General features: G+C 39.9%; 1 protein-coding gene across 2 annotated transcripts in view; it reads right to left on the bottom strand.

Annotated features, from left to right (window-relative positions):
• Positions 1–12,412: 12,412 nt before the first annotated feature.
• Positions 12,413–27,923, bottom strand: part of SEC63 (SEC63 homolog, protein translocation regulator) — a 56,715-nt gene continuing 41,204 nt past the window's right edge. The window contains exons 12-21 of one of the 2 annotated variants that reach the window (XM_062488719.1): positions 27,077–27,231; positions 25,121–25,268; positions 23,277–23,359; positions 21,598–21,657; positions 21,215–21,373; positions 20,169–20,327; positions 19,269–19,370; positions 14,345–14,443; positions 13,404–13,508; positions 12,413–12,836 (exon numbers count right to left, since the gene is read on the bottom strand). In XM_062488719.1, coding sequence (XP_062344703.1) covers positions 12,693–12,836; positions 13,404–13,508; positions 14,345–14,443; positions 19,269–19,370; positions 20,169–20,327; positions 21,215–21,373; positions 21,598–21,657; positions 23,277–23,359; positions 25,121–25,268; positions 27,077–27,231 — 1,214 coding nt within the window. In that variant the 3' untranslated portion in view covers positions 12,413–12,692. Of the gene's footprint in view, positions 12,837–13,403; positions 13,509–14,344; positions 14,444–19,268; positions 19,371–20,168; positions 20,328–21,196; positions 21,374–21,597; positions 21,658–23,276; positions 23,360–25,120; positions 25,269–27,076; positions 27,232–27,923 lie in introns of both variants that reach the window. The other variant, XM_062488720.1, reaches the window with a different exon arrangement.

Below are 27,923 nucleotides of genomic sequence, written 5' to 3' on the forward strand. Positions count from 1 at the left end.
GGAGAGCAGCTTAAACCACAGCTAAAAGCAAGGGTGGATGAGATAGTGTTGGGGGAATGGTTTGAAGTGTTTACATCTGCTGTGGAGTCAAATGCAAGGCTCATTCCCTGATCTCAGGCTCCCCAAGAAGGGTAAAGAGAGATGAAGTGGAGATGGAGCCGAGGAGAAAGTTGTGCCCGGAATGGTGCAGGGGAACTGCCTGCCTGTGTCCCTGTGGCATGTTCGCACAAATGTCACGGCCACCTGAACAGCCACAGCCACCTACTGGTGGCTTCAACCCAAAGCTGGCCCTTCCACAGAAAGCTGGTCCACACCACCCTCCCACCTGCAGAGGGACACGCCTGACTGTGGAATGAGGGGAAGAGTGGATGGAGGAGGTAAGGGAGCTTAAACTGCTGCCCAAGTAGATCTGCCTACCAAACACCAGAAATGTGATTGGGCAGTGTAATCTTTTTGCTTAGTTTCCAAATGAAAGTGAGAAAGGTGATAAAGCGGTGGTGGGGAAAATAAAAGGCCGTGTTTACTTGAGGCACTGATTGTCACCCAGCCTCAAAACCATTGAAACGCTTTCTTCTGTGGGCATAAAGTTTTCAGAAGAAGATGGCACTGCAGAGAAATATTAAGGGTCTCTGCACAGAGAGTCAGGCAGTAGCAGAGCAAGGAGCACAGCTGAAACCTCCTGCCTCCTGTTACTGCTTCCCCAACTATTTGAGCCACAGGCCACCATCAAAATCCAAAATTATTTTCAGAGCAAATCCTATTTGCACTCTTTTCACCAGTGTCCTGATATTTGTATTTCACCTGTTTTGTACTGATTATATTTCAACCCTTCCTTCCACTGCTTGTCTTCATAGCTTCCTCTGAGGAAGAAGAGATCCCTGAAAAGGAAGTGAAGCTTTTGGGGCAGGTGATGGCATGGAAAGGGACAAAGGACCAGGGCTTTAATGACCATTCAGGAGGCAGGCTGACATCCAGGGTTTGGACATGGGGCAATCCACATGGCAGTGGGGAAAAGCCCTCATGCCCAGGGTAATCTCTGCCACTCCTCACAGATACCTTGGAACAGCCTCAAAGAGGGACCGAGCCACCTGCTCTTGCCCAAGTTATTTCAGACAGAAGACAAACCTGGCCATGGTCTGGGCTCTGCCAGGGAGGGATGAGTACCACAGAGGGCTGCCACCCACTCAGGAGCATTCTGGATCCTGGCCTTGAGCCATTGCCCCTGCCCAGCCTATGGCTCCCTGGCACAGCCAGCCCAGCAGCTCCTGTGCTGGACATGATGGCACACATCACTCTGCTGCTCTCCATCCACCACCAACATTAATAAACTCCTACAGATTGTATTTTTTATTTCAAGCATTACCCCATAATTTTAATAATTTGATTCTTTAAACAATTACATTCAATTACCTTCAGACTTTCATGAAATCAGAAAGCATTCAGAGTAAGTGAGAGGAAATGAAATACCCCAAAACAACATCAATGTGTGCAAGCCAGCCTGCTATTTGGGAAGATGATTGTGGTGAGGGTGGGGCTTGGAGCATGTCTTTCCACCTGGCTGCAGGGGTGACATTCACCCTGGCAGCTACTGCAGCACAGAAGATATCAGCAAGTCTTTTGGGGCAGATGCCTGCCCAGGTGATGCCCCGTGTGTGATTTTTCCCTGCATCTTTATTAGGCATTTCAGTTTAACAAGATTTTTACCTATAAATCTTTCTGGATGATGAATCAATCCCGTGACACCCGCCCTGACCCTCTTCAACCCTGCCACGCTTGCACAGACACCGTTGGTTAAGTTATGATGGAGTCCGGTTTAAGGCAATGAATTTAAACAATTACCTTAATTACAAGAGCAGTATCATCTTTCAAGGAAGAGGGTCTCCAGGGAGGACAGCTGCTGAGAAGTCATTTAGACGCATGAACCTTTGAAAACAGCGGCGAGAGGAGCTGCGACTCCTGGCCTCGGCTGCAATCTCTCCCTGCTCCCGCCCCAGCTCCGGAATTCCAGCTTGCCCAGCAAAGGAGGCGATGTGGGATGCAGAAACCCCCGGGCTGCCAGGACCCCACACCAGCCACAGTCACGCCCTGCCCAGCCCGGTCCTGGAGGTCACCTTTTGTTTAGGTTCGTTGCTACGCGGGAGTAAAGCCGCGGAGACTTCAGATGCGCTCCAGCAGTCAGCTCGGGAGGATGAGCTGGAAATTAAGCACGTGCCTGAGGCAAAGAGAAACCCCAGATTTATGCCTGACAGCAGCCGGGATGGGCAAAGGGTGGCAGGAAACAGGAGTGCCATCCTGCTCAGACCCCCAGCCAGCCCAACCCGTGCCCACTGACACCCCACAGCCCCCTCTGCCCCCGCGTCGGGCTCCAGACCGGCTCTGCCTCCTCCACCCCTGCACAGCAGCCCCTGCAAGGTCACCCAGCTGCTTCCCTACCCCAATTCACTGCTCACTTGAGGACAAGATTATTTCCCAAATCACTAAACATCAGGAGCAGATTCGTAATTTGCTTGGTTCTTTACTACATTTATTGATTTTAAAATATTTTAACGGCTCACTTATTGCTGTGTTAAAGAGCTCAGAAAGACAATAAAATCACACAGCATCCTTAGTGATAAAAGAAATAATCCTTTGAGCTGACGAAATCGTGCCTTCTCCTTCCCTTCTGAGCCCCTTTCAAGGAAAAAGCCCTGAGAGGAGCTGCAACCAAAAAGGGCGAGTGCCTGGGCAAAATCCCATGCACCCAGAGTGAGTAGGTAGAACAAAGCAAAATAAGCTGTAGCCAAAACAGCAACCTGGTGCAGCTTCAAAGCAACCTGCTGCAGATAAAAAAAACGAAGAAACCTTATTCATCCCCGAGTTTAAGTTGCTTGACACACGTGGTCATTTGTTAAATGTTTGTTTATACAACTGAAGTGACTTCCCATGGACCATCTCTCTCTGGCCAGTGTCAGCAGTGATGCTAAAATAGGTGAGCCTCCAGGTCCAGAGCAAGGAGCTCCCATCAATGCTTGGTAGGGTGTAAAACACTAATTTGCTTATCTGTAAATATTCAGGAGCCCTTCTCTCCCCTCCAACCTTGGGCCTACTTCCCCCCTTGTACACATCACCCTGGAGGATCAGTCATCCAGCACCTGCACAGAGCTTCCCCTGTGCTGTGGGCAACCAAGCACACGTCCCTGTGGAAGGGCAGAAGTGGCAGAGGGGTGGCCCTACATGGATCCATCTTTGAGCATCTCTCTCAAATAATTTGTCTCAAAAAGCCTCAGTTTCTGCAGTAGAGATAACTGGGTCTGAGCAGTAATTAAAAAAAAAAAAATCCTCCAGGTGATGGGTTTTGTTCCTTGGATTACTCTTCTCTTTCTGCAGTGATTTCCATCCCCGAGCCTCCCCAGGCACTTAACCAATTAAACACCTGCAGCCTGGCAGCTGCCGGCAGCTCCCTGCTCTGCAGCAAGAGGCTTCGACCAGGAAGGACCATTCCTGTGTGAAGCAGCGCTGGATTTCTTTGATCAGCCCCCATTTCAGCAGGAGAGCAGCACAGATGCCTGTGCTCTGCTTCCCTGTGTGCCTGGCCCTACCTTACAGATGTAAAGCCCTAGATGCTGGGATGCCCTTGCTGCACGGATGAGAACAGAAGAAATGGAAAGCTGTTGTTCAGCAGAGGATGTGGGGGGGAAGAGGGATGTTCTCCCTCTCCGGCAGCTGCCACAGTGCATGCCGTGCCCTTGTGTGAACTCTTTCCCCTCAGGTTAGGGCAGGATCACACCGTCTCCAGCCTCCTCCCTTCCTTTAGGCTTGGAAAACTGGTCTGGCATTAGGAAGGCACATGTTATTCCCCCACTCCATAAAAAATATGACACTTCTAAGAGGAAGTTAGCACAGATATACTGAAAGAAATAGTGTCAAAGATGTAGGCAGGTAATGTTAATGGGCTATACATGTCACAGTTGAGAGGATTGCAGGCCAAGAAAACAATTTCCAGCCAGAGATTCAGTCCCAAAAGTCTGTCCTTCAGTAGTCATTTAGACTCCTGCAAGGAGGAAACTGTGCTTCCACCAGAAATCTCTGCAGCAGCCACTGCCCAGCCATGTCCCAGGGAAAGATGTTCTTCCCCAGACTAAACACTGGCTCACACACCAGAGAGACAGGAAAGACAAGGTGTGATGGTGCCATCTCCTGCCTCCTGCCAGAGGAGCACCACATCTCATTAGCAGGATGGGCTCAGCTGCCACCTTCAAGTAAAGCTCATCAGAGAGAGACATTAGTAGCAATTTCATATAATAGAATTTTATCAAATGTCCAAGTCCAGTAGGTTTTCTTTTCCTCCACAGCAAAAAGAGCAGTAAAGATATATATCTCTATAAAAGCTATGTTTGCATACTCCTTTTCCTAATTCAATAAAAAAAATAAAATCACTTGCAATCCAAATTCACTGTAATTATCTGTTTTTCTCTTGGCAAGTGCTATTTTTAGTCAACACACATGCATAGCCATACTACAGCATAGCTATTTTTTAAAATTACATATGCCAGCATAGTTTATAGATTTTAATTTGCCAGGGAGTTGGATAGCCATCAGCAGTCAGGAACTGTATGTTGTTTGCATACAAACTCAGTGGAGAAACTTCCCCACACAGCATCTGCTTGTACAACTGAGGAGGGGCAGACCCTCCCTGGGAGCCAAACCTTGGGACAGTTTAGAGCCTGTTGAACCAAGGCCTCAGAATCCACAGCTTTTGGAGGAGGGAAGGGGAGCCTAGGTGGAAGAGGGCACATCAGCGATGAGCATGGATTTAGGAACAGAAATGCAGCGCTACACTTGCCAAAAAACTGACAGATGGGCGCATAGGACAGGTCAAAGCACCACCTCCAACACCAGTCACAAAGGCCATTTTCTGCTCAGGGTACGTCTGCATGTCCCCAGGAGGGAATACAGAGACCCCTCTGCATAAACACACTGGAGGTCAGTGGTGGTGAGGAGAGGCACAGGGTGCCCCAGCACAAGGGGTGTGATAACTGTGAGTAGAGCCAGGCAGCAGCCAGGCAGTCCTGCAGCCTGGCTGAAATGCAGCTGTGCAGCTGCCCAGGCAGCTCTGGTGCCTACAGATGTTTGCTTAAATAAGGAAAATAACACCAACTCTTAGCCATACACTAACTTCCTTTAACAAAAAATAATACTAGCAGAGATCAGAAATATACCAAATTTCAGCAGTCAGCTTCAGAGGATAATCTCTATCTGGACTTTATTTTACTGGGTGGTGGGGAAGTACTTTAGTATAGTTTAGCCCTAAATCACCCCAAAGTTGCATGGAATTCTAAGTCCCTGTACAGACTCTGTTGTCCTCCATCCACATGTACCTCTGCAGATACTTGCACTTAGATCCTGTCACAGATGGGCAGATAGGTGAACTAGCAAAGGCAATTTTAACTCCTCAAGTGACCTCTGCTGTATGCCAGAGAAGGCCTCTTTTTTGCTCAGGTGTGTTTCTGTCAACAGAATAAAAAAAATGAGGAAAAATCCCCTCAGAACCAAAACACATTTCCCAGTGGTATTCTGAGCTAGCTGATTAATTGCTTGCATGCTAAACTTCAGAAATCATAATGTGGTTATAAAACTAATCTAATTTTAGTAGTGATATCCTTCAAATAAAAGGCTTAATTTTAAGGTTTTCCTCCTATTTTGCATCTGCTATTTTGACACATAGATCATTTTTGAGGCTGGCATGATGTGCATACCAAAAAGCCTTGCCTGTGTCTAACAAGCTGAACTATTTTATTATTGCCTAGCCTGCAACCTCCCATCTACAGAGACCTGGCTTACAAAGGCTGGTGTCAGCTTCCACATCAGTGCCGCTGTAATGTTTAACACTGAGCACTAACATAAAGATTCAAAGCAGCGTGGTGATTAATTGCTGTCACTCCTGTGAGTCTCCCAGGCTCACATTTGACCAAGAGGTCCATGCTTCCCTTTTAAGATACAGTGAGGTCTAAAGAATATTGCTCTATTTTTCGTTTTAATGGGCTTTTAGCAGCGAGCACAGAAGATGCTGTGCTGGGCAGTGCTGTCCGGGAGTGTGTGGCCCCCTGGAGCTGGCCCACAGCTGCTGCTGGGCACTGACACCCCAGTGACATCCCACAGGCAGCACCCGAGGCATCAGGTTTGGAAGAAGAGGTTAGAGGCACACTATGCAAGGATAATTTCAGCACTGATGTTGCATGGAGGCAATGGACTGGACAAACTAAGCTGCTTTCATCCCAATTATTTCTCTTTTAAGCCTCCTGCTTCTCCGGGCTCATAACAAAGATGATACCCCTGACCTTGCCACCCGTCCCACTCTGTCCTTGTCTCATTGCTCCCAGAGTGCTCAGTGCAGCACCCTGCCTGCTGCTGTGTGTCTGGCTGAGACAGCTCTGGTGTCACTTCAAGGGGCACAACATAATTGCACCAGCACCCAGCACCCCCCAACCAACACCCCCTTTCCAAGAAACACCACCCTGACTTTAATGGCTACCAGGCAAGAACAACAATGGGGAGAAGAGGTTCTTTACTAATCTATAACAGCCTGACCCCTCCTGTGACTGGTTCTCAGGATGGGGATGGGCTGGGGTACAAGGAGGTGTACCCCACAGCCACCCTGCCTGATCACCTCCAAGTCTTACAAACTTGCTGAGAGGTAGGACAGAAGAAGAATGAAGAGCCCATGTATAGTCATCTCCATATTTCAAAAAGCCAGTAACTTTTTGTGTACATACTATAAATGAAATATGAATTTGAATGTAAAATATAATGGGGCAGCTTTCCATTTTTTGAATTAACTCCTCAGTCCCAACTGAATGAAGGAGGTAAAAAAATTAAAAAATATATCAAATACACCTAACAAATCTACATCAGGAGGGAACCATAAAAAGATACAACCAAGATAAAACCTTATGTGGGGAAATTAACGGCACAGAGTAAATCTTCATAACTTCAGGAAGAAGTGCCTGTGTGCAGCAGCCCCTTCTGCCCAGGATGTTAAAGGGAGCTAATGATGTAAATGAGGTTGCTCAAATAAGGTTGGGAGGCTGACACCCACTGCCTTGTACATGAGGCCAAGACAGCAACAAGCTCTCCAAAGCCTGAATTGATCCAGTGGGACCTGCACAGCTGGGCCATATGGATGGACCAACAGCTGGCTGCAAAATGAAGCAAGAGCTGTCTCATTTCAAAGGACCAAACTGATTGTCATCCGGGCCTCCAAATCTCACCACCCTGTCACGGTCTGTGTCTATTTTACAGCCATTATAACCTAATCTCAGCCAGTGTGATTTACACACAGTAATTAATGGAGCTTCAGTGGTGAGGAAATTGGTCATTCAATTTGAGTTTAATTTACTGCATGTGCATACATTAGGAAGCACAAATTCCATAGCTGTGATCTGGGCACAGAGAAAGGGCTGTGTGCTGGGACGGAAAAAATAAAACACCCTGTAAACAATTCACCACTGGCCTTTCACACCTCCCACTCTGCAAGGCTCTCCTCAATGGGAGCATGGCACTCAAATAAACCTGGACATCTCAGTTCGGATGCTTGGAGGTGGAAGGCAAAGTCTCACTGTCACTGCTATCACATTTCCCAGCTGCAGGAAGCATCACCCTGGCATATTGGTGAGTATGGCCTCATTCTGATCTCTCCTTATGTTTGTGTGTGTTTCCATCAGAGAGAGCAGAGTGGGTGGAGTTCAGTGGTACAGGGAATAAAGGCTACAGAAGACGCTGTGTCTGTGGCATACACATGAACAACTCCAATGAAGGAAAACCACACCTGAAAACCATGCCTAAAAGCCAGGACAAACTTTCACAGCAAAGGCAGCATTGCATCTTCAGCTACCTTAAGTTAAAGGTGGCCTCATATCAGCCTGGGCTTTGGAGCACCTAATAACCACATCCCAGAAAAGCCAAAAGCAATGCCTGGGTTATCCTCACTGGCCCATGAGGGACCAGGAATGTCCCAGAGGGATTGGGGTCCTTCCAGCTCAGGGACTACCATACAGATGTCCAGCTCTTCCAGGATCTCTCCCCTGAATGCCTCCATGTCATGAAGCATCTATGTTGCTTGCATAAAAAGAAAATCACTCACACCTTATTTTAAAGTAAAAGTGGATGAACTAAAAGCAGTTGCTCAAGGTGGTCCACAGAGCTTCCTTTGTGCTGTTAAATTCCACATATGCAATGTAAATGTAATGTCTTTGCTGTTTAATGATTAGAGTATGTATGTGGAAGGCTTATACACAGCGAAAGGTTGAAAATTATTCAGTGCTTCCTGATTCAGCACACATTAGAAATCAAATTCTAGGTAGAGTGTATGCAATTTGGCTTTAAAATAGTATCATTAGCTTTACAACCCATCGCGCTAATTAGATTTATTAATAGGTTGCATTGCCAATGGTAGTTCTATTATTGAACTGAATTAAAAATATAAACAATTTTGGCACAAAATTATTTCTACTAACTCAATAGTGTCTGCTGGCTCAAACTGCATCTTAAAGCAAAAGATCATCACATAAAATAAATTGGTAAAACCATGAATATCAATAGATGTAGTGTGAATAAATTTGATATCTCAGCTAGAGTTCAATAGTGAGCACAAACCACCCGGTTCCCTCTTCTCTGCATTCCAAACAAGCACCTGCTTTTATCCAGCACTTGTGTGCTCTGCCAATCCCTCAACAAACCCTACAAAAAGAGATTTTGAAGATACTGCTGCCAGTAGTACATTTTTACATGTTTCTCTGCACATCATTTAAAACTTGAGCCATCCTGGTGTGCTGTGGGTGCCCACAAGCTAGCCCAGGTACCCCATAAATCTGCTCAAGGTAGGGGCATCCCCATGGTGGAACCACCTCATGTACCTCCCTTTGCAGAGCTTAAAACACAGCTGAAGTGCAGATACCTTCACAACAATCATCTTCTGCACACACTTTCCCAAAAACTAATGCAAAGCAATGTTTAAACCTCAAAATGGACTCATTAACACCCCAATTACAGCTAAGAAAGGAAGATCCGCCTTCCTCAGGTTTCTATTTTAAAATAAATTCAATAACGATAACACAATAATCCCAATATTAAAATGGGTCACCTTCAGCAGGTTTTAAATGGTCAGCAAGGGCGTTGGGGGAAAACAAGTCAAAGAAAATCATATAGAAATCAGTAGTTTCTTGAAAAGAAAAACCAAAACAAAACAAAACAAAAAATCAAAGAAACTTATGTCTAAGCCCTGTTCCCCTCCTGAAAGGGGGAGCACAAAACAAAACCTACAGCTCAAATACGATAGGTATCCCCTGGAAAAAATCTTAAGGTTTCCTAAGAAATCCATTCCCCTGCCTCCCCCTGGTGAGCGCGGCCGGGAACTGCGCCTGCTCCTTGAGAAAAGCACCTTCTCTCCACTACAGGTCAAGGGTTTTCCAACTCACAGACACCTGCCAGTTACTAAACCACTTAATTTAATATTAATCAACCATTGTCAACGCTCGGTGGGAAGGGGAGGCAGAAGTCGAAATCATATTACAACACAACACGCAAGAAAAAAAACCCCTCATTTTTATAACTTCTTCCTTTTAGCTACACTTACCTACTTCAAGCAGCATTTTAGCAGCTTAAATCTAACTCACGGTGCCTGCCTCTATTGACTGCAGTCACAGCACCCTGCACCCATCCTTGAGCTGGACCAGAGGAGCAGGGCCAGTCACACTGCATCACCCTCCTGCCCGTCCCAGCCAGGTCCCGTTCTCACCCCTTGGAAGTGCCACAAGCCCTGAAGGTATTTGCAGCATCTCTGATTGGGAAAGACAGTCGGGCTCTGCACAGTTGCCTCCTCTGGCCTAGAACAAGGGGCTACAAAAAGGACAGAAACAAATCTGCTCAGGCTGAAAAAACAATAGCTGCTTCCCAGTTATGCCTGAGTCACTATTGCCCAGGGAGTGCAGCAGGGAAGCAGGTTTTATTTCCAGAACTATTTTTTTGTTGTTGTTGTTCTTCAGTTACTAGCCCAGAGTTCCAGAACACTTAGGTAGAAAATTGGCCAGATTGACTCCTAAACTCTATCAAAAAGTGAGGCTTATACAACAGTGAATGCAAAATGTTGCTTCTTCCTGTAAAGTTTTACCCATCCTGGTAACTGTTATTCAGGAGGGAGTTGTTCAATATGTGAATGACAATTCATACCGTTAATAAAAACAGTAATTAATGGAACATGCATCATGCAACAGAAGACCAACAACTCAGTAATGCTGGGCAACTGCAATTGGTTGGTTTTAACTGTGTGAAGCACTTCAATACCTCCTTGGCCCCCTTCTGCACCTCTCTTGGGAGGTGTTGTAAAACTATGCACAACCATGTAGCTGGTATGTCCAAGAGAAAAAGTATCAGCATGTCTTTCTCACATGATAACGTGAGATTTCCAATAACACCACAATTTTTCTACTCACAATTTTTACTAAGTTACCTTGACTATACAGGAGACACACCTTTGAAGTATTAGATTTAGCTTTTGTTGGCTCAACAGAATTATCCTCAGTTTGCAGACTTAAAGTCTTATCCCAGCTGTAACCTTCAATCTTCAAGAAGAAACCAGTTCAATATTCAGACCAGAGACATGATTCTTCTTTTTTTCCTTTCTTTTAAAAATCATTTCAGTGCATTCACCTCTTACCACTATATACCTTGACTGTTAACAGCAAAATTTAGCTATCAGTGGTCAGAGTGCCCGACCCATCCAGAATGCTCTGATTACCAACTCTACCTCCTGACTCACCACACTCCTCCTACTTTTAACAGCTGCAGACTTTCACTTAAGGTGTTCAGTCACCCTAGCATTCACCTTGCCTACTTGCCTGAGGAAGAATCATCAGACTCTTTCTTATCATCTCTCACCAGTGCATTATTTGGCTCAAAAGCCTATGGATTATAACTAGAGCTTTTGTGTTGCTATTTCTCTGCTCTATTTTGCAAGTTACAACTGGAGTTAAAAGGCATCAAGTGTACAAGCCTTTTAATTTAAACCTAGCCTTCATTCTTGAGTTTGAACACCTGACACTGCTTACAGTTTACAAGTTTTTTTCTGCACAATGTGCACTTCAAAAGTACTTTGAAAAATACCATAATCTCATTAGAACACCTTCAAATTTTATTTGCATCTATTGTAATTACAAAGAATATAACAATATAAATTTTCATTTAAAGTGACAACCCTTTCTAACAAACAAGGTCACAAATTAGTGTGCACCTATTCTGGCTTTGGGCCATTTTTATAGGATGGAAATTTTCCTGCATGAGAATTTGTCATATTTTCAGCATTGTATTTTCATAGTTCAATATACAGGGACAGAAACACATCTACTCCTACTTGCAGAACACTCAGAAGTATTTCTGAAGTATTACAGAAATGCAACATTTCATTTGTTTTCTTGAGAGGAAGGAAGAATCCATCCATGGCTTTTATGAAGTCTCAAAGAATACACTAATATCCCTCTCCTCCCTGAATTAGACTTGATTTAGAGACTTGAATTAGACTCCGCTAATTAGACCTAATTTTTTTTTCTTAAAAAGGGATAGGAACAGAATCACTGTCTTGTTTACAAACTTGCAGAAGACTAGGGCAGGAAAAAAAAAACAAACTAAAATAACAAACCAACAATCTCAGACAAAGATGCACACTATTATAAATGCAAAGAGCCATCAAATTGTCCAGTTTATTGATGGGAATTCAAAATTGATACAAAACATGCCTTCTCTGCATGTTGTATTTTACCCTTAAAATGTTTCTGATGGTGTCAGGTAGATTCAGAACTAAGAATATACTTCGGCTTTCAGTATGTACCTTTTATAAAGGTATTACACAAAAGCCACTAACTTACATAACACGTGGTCCCAAAATTACTTACAGACATTCTGTTTATCAAAAGACTCAGATCTCCTGCTGATCTGATGAAATAAAGGCTTAAAAATGTTTTAAGCCATTAGTAAGTATCCCATGGCAGAGTCAAGAAAGTTTATTATTTCCATTATAATCTCGGGCATAAAAAGGCAACAGTCCTAAAAAAGCAGCCCTCCAGAATATATGGAATGTGGCAATGGATATGATGCCAATTTGTAATGATCAAGTTAAGTAAAACAGATTCTTAAAGCTATGAATGATGTGAGCAGTATCACAGCAAAATAGTTAATGAATACCACAGAACCAATCAAGTTTGAAAGTTGAGCAAATGTTGCTTCAATCAACAGAGATTTGTAATGTCAAATATACCAAAGCATTTTCTAAAATAAATTCCTATTGGAGAAAAATTGATTGAAAGTTTGCTCCTAGCTAATAGTACCTTTTATTTAAATTGGACCCTAAACTGATCAGACAATACATAGCCCACACTTTTGGACATTTATAATAAAAAAGCTTTTATTTTCAATTGAAACAAATGCACCATCCTGCACTTTGAAGGCTATAATGAGCCATAAGCATATTCCAAGGTGTATCAATGGCAACAGATCTGTTTCACCTCCACTGAGAAGTTACATAATGCACTCTTAATTGGTAAAGAAAATTTAAACTCAGCCTTCTCAAAGCTTCTGTACTGTGTTTCTTGGTTAATTGTACAAGTTCCACAGTTAGACCAAGTGTTTGCACTGTGTGCAGATATTGTAGTCGATCAAGAGTATGTTTAATCATCATCTTCCTCCTCTTCCTCTTCCTCTTCAAAACTGTCTTCAAAGCCCTCACTGTCTTCCTGGTCCTCATCACCTTCTATTGCTGTATCCCACTGTGGGTGATTTTCTGGCACTGGTTTTGCTTCGTGAACTTCCAGCTGTAATCAGGTAAGGAAAGAGAAGAGAGGGAAAAAAGTTACACACAATTAACAAGTTAGGAAAACAAACAAATCCACACACACAAAAGCAAACACAAAGCAACCCACAAAAGAACAGGTAAAAAAAAAAAAAATCAACAACATAGCAAAACAAATCCCATCTAACTCCCCAAACCAAAAAGCAAAAACAAGAACTGCTTCCAGAAACAAGGCATGACAGATTTTTCCCATTAACTGGATGAATCTAGGACTAAGGAAGGGCAAGGAAATGGCATGGCAAACCTCAAGGTATAAAAAGCCACAGCCTACACTGCAGAAACAGAATAAACAGAAAAATATGAATTAAAATCCACATGCACAGGAAAGCATCTTGATTTTTAGTTCCATTTAATCCAGCATAAAACCACCACTGTACATTAGGCAGAAACCATTTTTAAGTTGATCCTTCCCACTTTTTTTTAAATTAGGACAGGTTGAATTTTTATAAACAGGACTTTTGCTGTTTTAATGACCACATGAAGTAGCTTTCAATGTAATACAAGTATCTAACACATAGTCAAACATCACCTTTAATGGTTTAATCTGGTCCAATCCCATATATGAGTCTGATCTTAAATAAACTGTGTACTGATAGTTTCCAGGCTTGCCTGGTGCTGGGAACTTCAGCTCTACCTACAAAAGAGATTTCATACCATTAAGCTCTTACTGCTTTCAAATGACACATTGAAACAAGTACGTGAGTGCTCTAATGAACAGTGAGCACTACTACAGAACAATAGAAAGTTTTAGTTTCTTACTAGGGACACTTCTTTGAAAAAAAAAACTATCTAATAAAATACCTGCAGAAAAGAGTCACAATACCCAAACACAAAACGAAAGCTGAATAATCACTGAGTCACTCAATCACTGATTTTTTTCTGCATTAGGCCAAGTAAGTAACTACATGAAGTACACAATTTCACCCCGCTGTATGAACCCAAACAGGTTCAAATACTGCTGTAAGTTTTATCTTAACTCTGAAATTGAACGCAACATCTAATTTGGAAGAACAAACACATTAGGTCTTCATTTTTCAGAAAAGTGGCAAGAAAAACACTGCTAAAGGTTACAGGTTCAGTCAAGTTCATATGAACCAAAGCTAATTAATTTGTCACAGTCTCTGCTGAAAGAGAACACTTAATATTTCTAACAATTTGAATAAATTTAGGAATTTTACTGTGTAGGAATACTGCTTTTCATCATCTTTTGATATCGGGGGTGAAAAAAAATAAAAAAAACCAATGTACTTCACAAAGAAACTTCAAAGTCATCTTAAATTACTTTTTCTTTCTCCACTATAAATTTTCATAGTTAACAGGCACTTCTCTCCTTTTATCAAGAGAGTAAAATTTGTTTTCCATCTTAAGAGATAAGTATAAAAAAATTAAAATCTACATGTATTTACATACCAGAGACACTTCAACAGAGTTTTGTAATACCCCAGAAAGAAAACTCTCCAAGTACTTTACCTCTTCTTTATCTTTTAGTGTACAAACGTGATATGGCATACATATTAACATCTGCTCCTTCCGATCTGCAATATACAGCCACCACCATTCTTGTTTTTCCTTTCAGAAAGAGGGAAAAAAAAACAAAAGTAAAAAACCACCAGGATTATTGAAGTCATAGAAGAAGATGCCCCTACACTTTTTAACAGACAATTAGGAATCACTGGTCTTTGTAATACAGACAGAAAGGAAAGTTTTGTGTCTGTTGGCTTTTTTAAATTCTTGAACGTGCATGAATAAAATACATGGTGTACACTGCACACTGAAAGCAAACAGGTTATCACAAGTAACTGCTGGTCTCCAAAGGCTTCATTCCATGTATTCAGCTTCAGCTACCATGTGGGACATGGAGCCATCCTGAAGAATTGTGTCCATTGAGGATTAACAAGCAACTTCATGCAATACAAAACAACTTCAGGTCCTTCAATAGAAATCCAACCTGGATAAAAAGCTGAGCATATAAAGCAAGGAAAGTGTAAAGACAGACAAAAAACTCTTTGCAGACAAGTCTTTTTCAGTAAGCATGCTCTATCCCACTGCTTCCCCCTCCAAAATGTGAAACTACATTTGAACACACTGAGGTTTCACTTCAAGGAAATGACTCAGCATCAGTCAATATTGATGTGTACTTGTAAAGGATACCCAACAACTGCTTCCTGTCACACACAGGCTTCCAAACAGCTGTAGCTCTCAAGATTTTGCCATTGCAGATGCTAAAGCAGAGTTCCTAAATTAAATTAGTGTGGTCCCTCATACAAGACAGCAACACTACACAAAAATAGTGTTTTCTTCCTGAAGTTGGAATTTTAAGACGATGGTGCAGGTTCAGCAGCACAGACACAACCATTCTCAAATGGTAAACAGTTCTTTAATATCAACTGTTTTTCATTTAAATGCTACCCCTTTTTAGCAAACCCTCCAGCACTTGTTTTAGGCAAAATCCACTTTGTTTTTATAGCATCTGAAACCTTTTTATTATGAAATAACAATTATTTCAGTACTGCAAAGCAAGTTCCTGTTCCTACACCTCTTTAAGCCTTTGTTTAAAACAAGTGAGAACAGTGAGGGACAAGGGGAAAGATACCTACATGGTTATGAATAAATATTTTCATAGGCAGGTAATAGTCACAACAGCATAATCTTACCCTTCAGGGGAAAAAGGGGGAATACACATTTTCTTTTGGACAACCCAAATGTTGAACTATCTTCCAAACTAACTTTTACCCACCCCGTATGGTTTGATAACTCATCACATTTATAAGAAACTAGAGTCCTACAAAGTGCATCTTATTACAAGTTACAAGTCAAAGTTCCAAAACAGGGAGCGATTTTTTATACATTTAGACCAAAAAAAATATCAGGCAGTTGCTTCAGTGTCCCATAAAAAGTGGCTGTTTTGTTTCATTTTTAATCTAACAGCATTAGAAGGACTGAATGAAAGGATGCAGTGGACTTTCAACACCACCAGTGAGCAACTTCTAAATTCTGCACTTGGGAAGTAAATATTATTAATATGTGGAATTTTAAGAATTTTTGTCTTTACTGGAAGAGTTAGAAGTTCAGTAGTTTTAGATTTGACACTTTAGAAGCCCGTGTTTGGGGATCTGAGATTTAAATCATGCATGCTGAAAAATTACAAAAGCCAAATTAACTCCTTTTTTCTTTTGAAGTGACTAATTGTTATACTATCACAATCTCACTGAAATATTCTATCACAATCTCACTGAAATATTCAACAATTTACAACAGCAAGACACTCACACCAACAACTAAACACACCGATTAGCACTCCTGAACAGAGAAATGTAAAATTTAATCAACATGTTAAATGCCTATTTTGAAGTGTATAAAAGCAAAAGCATCACAGTGAAGCATCAGCATTCCCTCATGCTTTTGGAACAGGCACAGAGAACATGACAAAAACCTATTTGTATACTATTTAAGTCCAGAATGTGTAGAATTCTAAATCCTTCTTACAGCTATTCCAAGTGATTTTCTTTAAGCAAAACCACCCCATGTGATTACAAGGCATAAGTTATTTTATCTGTAAGTTTCAACAGTAAATATATTGTCAATCTTCTTGATAGCTGTAGCAAAGAAGATTCTTAGGCAATTGAAGTGTTTATTTCCTAGCCAAGAGGCCTCTAGGAATAGAAAGATGAACAGTATAAATAGTACAGATGAACAAGAGCAACAGAAGCAAGATCCATTACAGAAATGGATCACCATTTTGGTCCTATGAGGACTGTGACCATAATAAAAAAGACCTACAGGTGTATCATTATGTTATTTTTGATTTTACCCAAACACTGTGCTGACTTAGTATACATTGTTCTTCAAAAAAATTCAAAAAAATCCTTGCCTTTGAGAGTGATGGAAACAAAGATCAAAATAATCAAATGGCTTTTCACAAAAACTAGTAAAAATAACAGCCATGTGGGGAAAAAATACCAGTGCAAACGACAATCATTGATCTAAAGCTCAAAGGACTCTATAGAGTGAACTTTTTGGAAATAAAGCTCCTGACCCTGATGTGGCATTACTTTTTTACAGAAATAACAACTCTTCAGGACTGTGATTTTCCTCTTGCTTATTGGGTGGGATTTAAAGTTTATGCCTGTGAGAATCTGGCAAACTAACAGGCAAGTGGGCAAAAAGCCTTTTAACAGATGGGTGCAAGGCTTGGCATGCCAGGGAACCAGTATGTTCATGAAATTGGAACACCAAGGCCAGTTTCTACCTACAAAATGTCAAAACTACAATCTGTGCAGTTTCTGGACCCATGGATGCAGGAGCAGAAGATAATTATTTAGGAACCTGCACAGACTAAAGACATCTCTGGCAGAGTAATCAACTGCCCCAAAACTTGAATGAAACAGCATTAAAGCTGCCTCCTGAGAACAAGTATTACTATGCTCAGCTACTACGCAAACATCTTTAAATTCTGGAACACAGCATTTTATCTTTATTTTTTTATCTCTGAACTGACCATGACCACAGTACAAATAATACTCTAAATAACAGATAAAAAACCCCAAAACAACAGAATATGATGGTTTTTGTTCTTAGATGTTGCAGGTCAACTCTAGCTGAATATGCTCCTACTGCAGCTACAGCACAAAATACAGAGCTGCATTCAAGTTTCAAGAAATCAGTGAAGTTGGAAAATTTACAACTGCAGTACCATGAGAGGATATGTGTGTATCTTTCAAGTTCAAGCATTCAGATCAGCCTAGATTTCATTTCAGCAGAAGCTATATTTAGATTTTTTTTAATCACAAAACCCATATGTAACTTGGTTACACACAGCTGAAGCTTATGCACCTTTATACAGAGTAAGTATAAGCAAAGTCCCTGAAAGGATCCTCACTTCAGTAAAAGAGAAATACAAATTTCAGTCCCTTGAGGCACCACGCATGGCACTCCCTGTCTGTGATCTTCATCTGATGACCAAAGGCAGCAAGAAGATACTAAGACTCTGCAGCACACTTGACATGATATAAGGCAGCCAGAAGAGCAGAATGTCAGTACACCTTTTTACATTATGCTGGTGTACTGGTGGAAGCTCTAGTGAGAGATAGGAGTGCACCCAACTGTCAGGAAAATACAGCTTCAAGTTGAGCCATTACAAAACTAGATGTCAGCTAAGGCCTTCAGGAAGACAAATTATTCGTCTTATGTCCTCTCTGGGTCCTCAGCAATAAGTCTTACTTCTCACAATTTACTTCTTAATGCTGCTAGCAGGTAAAAACAGCAGGAACAATGTGATCATAACCATGTGGACAATGGCATACGTTTGCATATGCCACAAGCTGTACAGGGTATAGACATGAAGAGCCCTGGGGACTGAGGAGAGAGAGCAAATATATACAGTATCTTCCTTTCCATTTCGTGCTTTACTCTCCTTTCCCATCTCAGTTGTCTTCTTCAAACCACAAGAGGAAGCATAAGCCTTGCATCCCACCCCAGTTATTGGAGATTGCACAGCAAAAGTGAAGAGATCTTAGATTAGCTCCTTAGTCAGACTGCAAGGAAGCAAAGGAAACCTCTGAACCACTGGCCAGGAAAGAAAATGTGGCCAAGTACTCCTTCCTCCTGGCTCCAGTCAGGTCACCCCAAGGACCTAACTTACCTGCTCAGAACACAAACCCTCCACTTGGAAAAATCCCTTCTTTTTCAAGGTTCCACTGCTGTTAAGGGCTTCTCAGACAACTACTGAATCAGTAGCTGTCAGTGCAAGTAACAACTTGTATATCAGACATACTTTCAGCGCCAAAGGCTGCTGTAAACACAACTCAGCCTATACTGAGTCACCACTCTCAAACATATTTCCTCTGACACTCACCCACACTTGAACTTGCATTTTTGAGCTCTACAGGAAAGACTGTTCCACAGCTGGCTTCTGCCACCTCCAGACTATGCTGTGGTGGAAAGAGACAGCTTTGCCAACCAACCCCATCTTCCATAGCTGCACACTGTGCTGCCACCACATTGCTGCATTGAGACTTCAAGTCAACCAGTAAGCCAAAACTATCTGCTGATCCAAATGAGTCCCAAACTCCCCTGTGATTACTCATAACATAGGAGGGGGAGGTCACAACCTCCCCCAGTCACAGGCACCCCAATATTTCACCTTAAGTTTTATACAGGTTTGCAAGTCTCTGGGAACTGGGTAGAAAGAATAATGCAAAAAAAGGTTTCAGAAAAGTATCTGAAAGTATTTAATTTCATAAGTTAAGACTTTATAAAATTACTACTAGATTTTTTCCCAGGCATTAAATGTTTTTTAATGCCCAATATTCACAGTAAAAATATAAAAGGATCAATTAATTTATATTATTATTAATTTTCATGTTTCAGAACAGTAGTGTTTCTTATTACTGACCTCAGGAAAAAAAAGACTGTAAACAGGGTGTGTTATCTTTGACTTCGTTTCAAGAAGGGCTCGCTCCTTTCTTTGTATACTTTGCTGTAATTCTTGCCATTCCTGTCAAAGATAAGGTTAAAGAATTACTGTGCACTAACCATCTTTTTCATTAAAAAGACAGAAAATGGTCCATGTGACGAGTTCTTGTGCAATACTAAACATTATAAAGGGAAAAAGCAGACCTGCAGGGTTTGCATACATTCTTCAAAACTCAATTCTACAACACTACCTATAAACACTCTCTTCCTCAGCCCTAAGAGTCCTGAATATGAGTATGATTCCTTTCCCATCAGAAGCTTAATCTCACCCTGTACGGGCCATACAGCTGTCACTCAAGTCTTTTAGTGTAAGGCCTGTGGTGCAGAAATCATCTAACACCACAATGTTTCAGTCCCTTTTACACTATTACAGTTCCAAACAACCAGCCAGTTACTAGAGATTAGCAAGCATCTGTACAAGTTTGTTCAACTACTGCATGTTTAGTATGCACTTTGCAGCATGCAACAGCCACTGCTTGTAAAGAACACATTTCAAAGGAAAGACTCTAAGTCACAAATCTGCAGCAGATAGTAATCAAATGAAGCTGAAATAAGTATTTTTCCTCCTGAAGTTTAGCCATTTTTCTCATGTCATTTCTAAGTTTTCTGACCATGCTGAAAAAGACTCTTCATTATTCACTCTGAAACAAATTTGCAATGACAAAGCTCTTATACCAGAATGTGGTCTGAAAACCTCTGCAGAACCAGTATTACTCCTTCATCCTAGCGCTGCCTAGCCTGAGGGGATGCTAGAGGATTAAAATGCATTTTCTCTCAACCCCAGAGGCAACATTACCCTTCAAGAAAAAGTAAAGCTTACAGCTTCATCATCTTTGTTTTGCTTCTCATCTTGTTCTCTGTCAGAGTCTCTGTCACTTCCATCATCTTTTTCACTTTGAGAGTCCCTGTTCGTTTCTTCTTCTTCAGATTCACTTCCTTTATCAGACACCTCCTCCTCCTCTTCTTTCACAACGACTTCCTAATGGGAAAGAAAAACAAAAATCCAACACCTCTTAGTTTGTTTGCATTACTGTAGTCCAAATAAATCACAGCACCTGCCTTAAGGTTGGGTCACTTGATCTATGCTCTTCTTGTGTCTTACTCTTCAGAGTTACATCTGCAGTGAAGATTAATCCTTTTTACCTCATTTGCTAAGAGAGAAGCCCTTTTCTTACTCCATATAGCACTCACAATAGGAATAGGAAAAAACAGTATTTGATTCCCAGATTGGATGTCCCATCCCTGCAAGTATTCAAGGCCAGACTGGATGGGGCCCTGGGCAAACTCATCTAGTGAGTGGCAGCCATGCCCATGGCAGAAGGGTTGGAACTAAATCCTCTTTAAGCCAAATGATCTTTCAACCCAAATCATTCTATGACTCCAGGACTGCATTTCATAAAGTCTTAAGAAAATTAGAGAACTTAAGAAAGTACCTACAACATAGCCCATGAGATGGAGAAAACACCATGCAGTGGGAGCATAAAGTTACTCAAGCTACTTAATTTATCAGAAGAAAGTCTCATTTTGGTTTTTATCTTTAAAGAAAAAGTAGAAGTTACAGAACAATTCATCTCAAAGATGTCAGCATAACAAGAACTAATATAATAATAAGAAGGGACTATGAAGCCAAATTTTTAAAACAGTTGAGCAGAACTTTCAGCAGGCCACTGCAAACATTACCATGGTGACTCCCTGATTACTTCACTAGTAATTATTAAATGTAGAGAAAACAAATGCTATTTTAGAAAACACGCTTCACAAAAGCATAAACTGAAAGGTAAGAGAGAGAGATACAAAACCCCCCCATCAGATTACATGTGATAAACTGAATAAAATTATTTGAAAAACATTGAATCTATTAGCTACCCCATTAGCTTGTTTTTGCTTCTGCTGTTTCTGTGGTTGCAGTGAAGGTGGCACAGGTTTCTTTTTCAATGGCTTCTTTTTCTTTGATTTTGAAGCTTTCTTGGTTCCTTTATTCTTTTGTTGCCATCCTTTGCTCTTAACTTTGCTGGCATCTCCTTGCTGCAGGAAAGCAGTATTAAAATATTTATTCTGTTCATAAAATTTCAGTCATTCAACTGTACTTTAAGCATTTTGAGCTGAGAACCAAAATTAGAAAGCACAGCTCAAAGGATATTTCAGTAGGCATTTTTTTAAAAAATGCTTGAGAAGTGCACAATTAGCAATTCAAGATCTGAAAGAAAGTTCTCTTTAATTAGCAAGAGGAACATTCACTCTTCACTTACCCCATCTTCTGTTGGCTGCTCTTCTGCTGCACATATAGACTGCTCCTTTTCAAACACTTCCTGGTTAGAGAAAGATGTGAGAACTACTAATGCCTCTCTGTACCAAGAACAAATTATTACTTCATATTTGAACTTAAACTAAATCACCTTAATCAGGTCTGAATATTTTATTCATGGCAAATTCGTTTATCAGTGACAGACACAGCAGAGGATTAAAAGATCAAAATTAAACACTATTTCAAACATTTGGTCTCAGATTTTTCCATCACTAGTATAATAAAGAAATTTAGGAGCAACATGCTATCTTGTTCCAAATAATCTACTTGTTTTATAAAGCACAGAAATCTTATACCACAAAAGCAAGCAGTAGTAAAATGCTAATTCTGCTCCTACTGTCAGAGTATTAAAAACTTCAACAGCTGCTCTGCTACTCAGGGACAAAGAACAACAAATCAAACCAGAAACGCGACATGTTAAGACGCAACACAACGTTAGTATTCTGTATACTGGGACACCTCTATGTAAATGGATTTTTTAATGCATTTCTTTCTTCAAAATATACTATATGCCATTAAAAAACCCCACCCAAACAAAACAGTGACAAGGAGCTGTAGTATATAAAGATGGCAAATAGGATATACCAAAAAACATGCATCATACAAAAGGCTGGCTCTCGTTTTACAGTCATGTTTCTATGCCAGATGCCTAGTGGAGGTCAAATAGGAAGTAACTTAAATGAATTTTCTATATGCTGTTAGACATTTTAGTTTCTAAGTTCAGTTCAATATCCTCATAATTTTCAGTTTCCTTCATTTTGCAAGTCCAGCATAGTGATACAGAGCTTTTACTTTCTACCTACTGCACCCTTGGCTACCACAGCATGAGTACAGGGAGCTTATATACACAGACTTTCTGCTGAACTGGCTTCAGTAGTCTGATCTCACCTCTAATACTCAGGCTTGTGTGCCTTACCTTCAAGGTGTAACTCAGACCTTCTGTTTACTTAGATAATTATGTCATTAGTACAGATGCAAAAATTGATATTGCAGTCCTTGACATGTCAAAGTTTGTTTACGTTCTGTGTATTAAAGTTTTTTGTTCAAAGAAAGCCATTACCTCGTTTTAAGATGCAAAATAATCTCAAGTCAGAAGTTTAACTACTAGGGTATAATATTGTTTTGGTTATGCCTCACTGTTCCCTACACAGCAGTCCCCTTTCTTCATGTGACACTGGTGTACCTCCTTATATTAAGTAATGCATATTCAGCATTCTGCTGGATTATGCTTCTTTCATAAAAGAGTCTAAAACACCCAAGAGATTTGTAACGTTATGAGCCCACATAAAGCAAAATCAAACACTGTCCTGAGGACTTGAGTGAATATTTTATTTTAGTTCAAGAACCAAGTTTTGTAGGTCTCTTTTCCTGTTGTTTACAAACCTCAGAGCAGTATCACTTGCCATATTCTTTTACCATTCCCTAGAGAACTGCAATGGGTCAGACTGAACTTTGATTTTATTCCAGGAAAACTTTCTCATTCAGAAACAAAACCATAAGGATGGATTAAGAGCACAAGTTTTCAATTTCAAATCTTAACCTCACAACTATGTTTACAAAACAACCAGAAATGCCTTTTTACTAGTGTACACCCACAAAAGAACAAGTATTCTTAATACTTACTGCCATGGTCTGTCTTGTTAGCGTGACCAGAACAGTGACAAGAGAACCTACTGTGATGTTGTTGCTGTCTTCATCATCCAGAACTAGTGCAAAAAGAAAAGTAACACATCTATTAGACTTCTTTACAGTCTTTTTCTCCATTAAACATTGTTTCTGCTACTTCTAAACATAAGCATTCAAATTTCAGAATTTTTAACAAAAAATAATTTCAAAGTACTATTTAATAAGTCTCTTACAAGTTCAAATACACTATCAGAATGAGAGATGGTAATTCAGCAACCTATAAAACCACAATAATGAGTTTGAAATTTTGATTGCATGGAAGTTAGAAAATTCAAAGTTATAGCTGCTGTGGGAACCATAACCCTGTAAAACTATGCATTATATATTAAAGCATAAAACTTCAGAAACATGAAATATCACACATGACCAGAGGGACCCCGTTATATTTGTTCTGGGAATCATATTTTTCATTTTCCTGACTTTCATATGATTAACAACTCTATTTCAATGCCACATTAACAATCATGCATTTAATTATTTTTAAGGAGAAGGCAAAGGAAAATAAAAGAACAGCAATGATTAGTTTAACTAAAACATCAAACAAACCCCACAGGGGATCCACTGAGGAGTTTATACCTCCAACCTATAAAGTGGAGAATGTCTCAGGTAGGAGAAGAATAGTTATATCCCACTGTAAATATTTTATTTATTCCCCTCCAGTCCCACTCTGAGAAAGCAGTTTTACTATTCACTAGTCTTACATATATAAATATTTTTTATCTAATGGCAATACTCAGCTAAACAGAAAAGCATCTGCATGGCTTAATCCTCCACACCACACTTGAGTGCAGCTGTGTGACAAATTAATACTACAGGCAGGAAAATGTGGTTTCTCAAAATATGGGGAGGTCCTTCAAGACTGAATTTTAAGAAGATTAACAAGCCTGTATAAAATCCTATGCTACAATAACAAAGTTTTCTCTTTATTTGCTTAAAAAAACCCAACAAAACAACACAAATAACATGGTGAAACACCAAAATTAGCAGACATTTGCTTCCTTAACAGATATTTCTAACATTTGCTTCTCACAGGGGACTACACATAATGAAATTACAATCAGGCTCCCCAAACAAAGCATATCGCAACGAAAATATAAACTAGAATCAAGAATTAGAACAACCTTTCAAATATCACCCATTTACTAACACTGATCTTGTACAAAGAAAAGGATACCACAGAACCAATTAACTTCCTACTGCAAAAATCTGTCTAACAGGAACTGCTTACAGTATACCTAATCTTTGGAGAGGGAGGGCATTATACATTCACTGAAATAGTGCACACAAAACATAGCTAAGTATAGACTGGAAAAATTCTGCCAGATACAAAAACTATACCAGAGTTATCACAAAGAACCCATGAATATTTAGTCATTAGAGTCTCCAAATCAAAAACCTCACAAATGACTCTGCATGTTGAAGAAAACTGTGCATAAATTCTGGAATGAGAATAACTGTTTAATATACCTAATAAAAGTGGTATTTCAACCAGAATTCCACATGGCTCATGAAATACTAAAATCAAAAGACAAAATTTCAGATGACCTCCTGTATGAGAAACTACTGCTGGCTTGGGAATACATGGAATGTTTCAATGTACATTATCTCCTCGGACTGTAACTCTCATGTACAAGAACCCACCACTTCAAAGAAGTATGTAATTTTCAGGTCACATAAACAGCAGTCAGTTGGGTTCCAGTATCCTCCAAAAGCTTACTGCCAGCAGACTTTCAAAATGTCAGAAGAGTGACATACACAGAACAAAAGGACCTCCCACTCACCCTGTGGTTTTATATCCATAGTGACATATGGAAAGCTGCCAAGGACAGCCATAACTTCTTCATATTTCTTATCTTCTAGGAAGTGCAGTAAATTGCGACGATCTGAACCTTTCAAACTCACCAAATCCTGAATACTTTTGATTTTATACTGAAATAGAAAAAGAAGAAAGGAAATCCCATGGTAGCACAGACAAATTCTTGATAATACATCACTGGCGTCCCCACATTACTAATACATACACACCATTACATGTGCTCTTATAAAAAAACCCAAAATTTAGGAAACTAGCAAGCATATGTTTTGAGAAACAATAAACCAAAGAGGTTGCATTCAAACCTACTAAACAGAACTGCTTTGAACATTGGTGTGTTCCTTAGTGTGTCAACCCTTAGAAATGACTTTTTATAGTTCCTTATAAAATGTTTATTTCAGCCAGGTTTTTCAGAAAGTTGAGCTAAGACCAGGGTTTTACTAATATGAGGTTTTATTTAGATAGAATACTTCAGTGCTTTCAGATTTACATTAGCAGAAACAACTAAATACAAGTTTAGGGTTTGTTTTTTTTTTTACTGAACTGCAAACAAATCTAAATCCACTCCTCCTAAGATTTGCAGAGCAGAGCTAAAAGGAGAAAACAGAGATTTAATTACTTGATTACCTCACCACTATAGATGCATGTACTTTATTAAAAACAATGTCATGCATCCAGGCAGACTGATCATACTGCCAATCTAGGGCACTGTACTTTTGAATGTATGTGATCACTCAATGCATGTGATCCTGTACAAACTAGCCTAAGAAACGTGGGTTCTTCCTCTTTTTCATGGCAAACAGAGGTGGGATTACAATATAGCCAAATTACTTGTTTTCTTATTTAGCTACAATACACATGTCAAAAAATACATCTAAAATTGCTTATTTTCTCATATGTTCCCTCTGGTTTAGGACTGGATTTAAAAAGTCTTTTTATGAGACCTGTAAGAGAATCTTTTACTTTATCCAAAGGATACGATTACTTGCATTTTTCATGAACAAGCATCTTCAGAGAGGATTAAAAAAAACGCAGTACCTAAGAATTCTTAAGCCTTTACACTGACACGGTAGCATTTAAACACCCCTTAAGGCTGTAGTTAAAGCTAAATAAAATTTCCATCTGATAAAAGGACTATTTTCAAGATTCACCCAAATTAACCACTGTAATAAAACTATCAGAAAAGTCAACAGCTTCTAATAGAAGCAAAGGGCTGGTGCTAAGCAGGCACTCCCAGAAGATACACTAGACTCAAACAAACAAGCAGGTTTACATGCAGAGACAGTGAAACAGAGTGAACAAACACATGCAGGTATTAAGACAAGATTATTCCATTTTTGTCCTTAAATTCTACAAATACCAACACTTACTCAACTACAGTTATGTAGCAAAAGCTTTATAAGACACACTCTTTCACACAAAGGATCACAAAACCTGAAATGCTTCCCACAGTAACTGATTTTTTTTCTTTTGTTAACTCCTCTGTGTAAGTTTCCATACGTATTTTCTATCAAAGTACATTAGGAAGAATGTAAAGCCAAACAAGCCCCCCGACACCCATCCCCAGAAAAAAAAACAGTCCCAGTAGGATATTCCAGACATATTCTGGAAGAATATAGGAGACAGTACATTTTAATAAGAAGGAAACTGCTTCTGTTGTTTGTTAGATCATCACAAACTGAATTTTACCCTTATTTACACTTAACAGATCTCCTATCCAAATTACCACCTCCTAAGTGAGATGGACTTCAAAGAAACCAAAAGCAGACAGAACATCTAGGAAGAAGTGCATTGAGCTCCTAAAAATAAACCTATTTTTATTCTCTTAGTTAATTCATGACCTTGCTTCCTTAGCCACAAATAGGTAAAAGAAGTAGCAGACGGCATTTTAAGAGTTTACCAAGTATCATTTGTATTTTTATACCTTTTTATGATTGGAAACTCTCCTCAGATTGTCCTCTTCAATGTGAGGCAGCTGTAAAAGAGGAGACTTGAACTGCTGAAGTCCCTGCACTGTCATCTGGGAAAGCTTCATGCAATTTTCCAAAGATCCCAAAGATGGAGCACGGAACTCCCTTTCTTGGGGAGAATGAAACAAACAACAAAATTTTAATTTTTTTTTTCTTCTTCAACTTTTCCAATGTATACCTGTATTACAGAAAACCTTATTTTCAGTCGACCAAGCAAAAGTAAGAGACATCTTTACATGTTCAGTATAATTAACTAGGCAGCCTTTTTACTCTCACTCCAGCCACACAGACCAGCAGACATTTTCTTCCCTCTATTTAGGATGTCACAGCTGAACACTAAGGAAGGGAAAGACTTCTATCTAACACTGTCCCAGGGAATAACTGCACAATGTATCTATGTAATTATTATAGACAAAAATTTTCACCAATTCAGTTTAAAAAAATGCAGTATCAAAACAAACGTATATTTGTATGTTTTATGTATGTGTGTGTATAACATGGTTAGTATTCATTTACTTTATCATTAATCTTTTACCATATATTATATTATTTATGATATTTTCATCTTGAGGAATGAACATATAGGTAACAGCCTATCACATGCAAGAAGAAAATTATATTTATAACTGAAGATAAGCAGAGCATATCATGTTAGAAGGCAGTAAGAAGAGTGGTCAAAATATCAAATACATGACTTTTGTAAATAAACTTATTGGTTAAAAGGGGTGTCTGAACAAACACCTATTTGACTTTTCTTTTAGAAACTACCTATAATTTTCTTCATATTTTACTGTACAGAAA

Source organism: Cinclus cinclus, chromosome 3 (genome assembly GCF_963662255.1).
Source record: "Cinclus cinclus chromosome 3, bCinCin1.1, whole genome shotgun sequence".
Classification (NCBI taxonomy): Eukaryota; Metazoa; Chordata; class Aves; order Passeriformes; family Cinclidae; genus Cinclus; species Cinclus cinclus.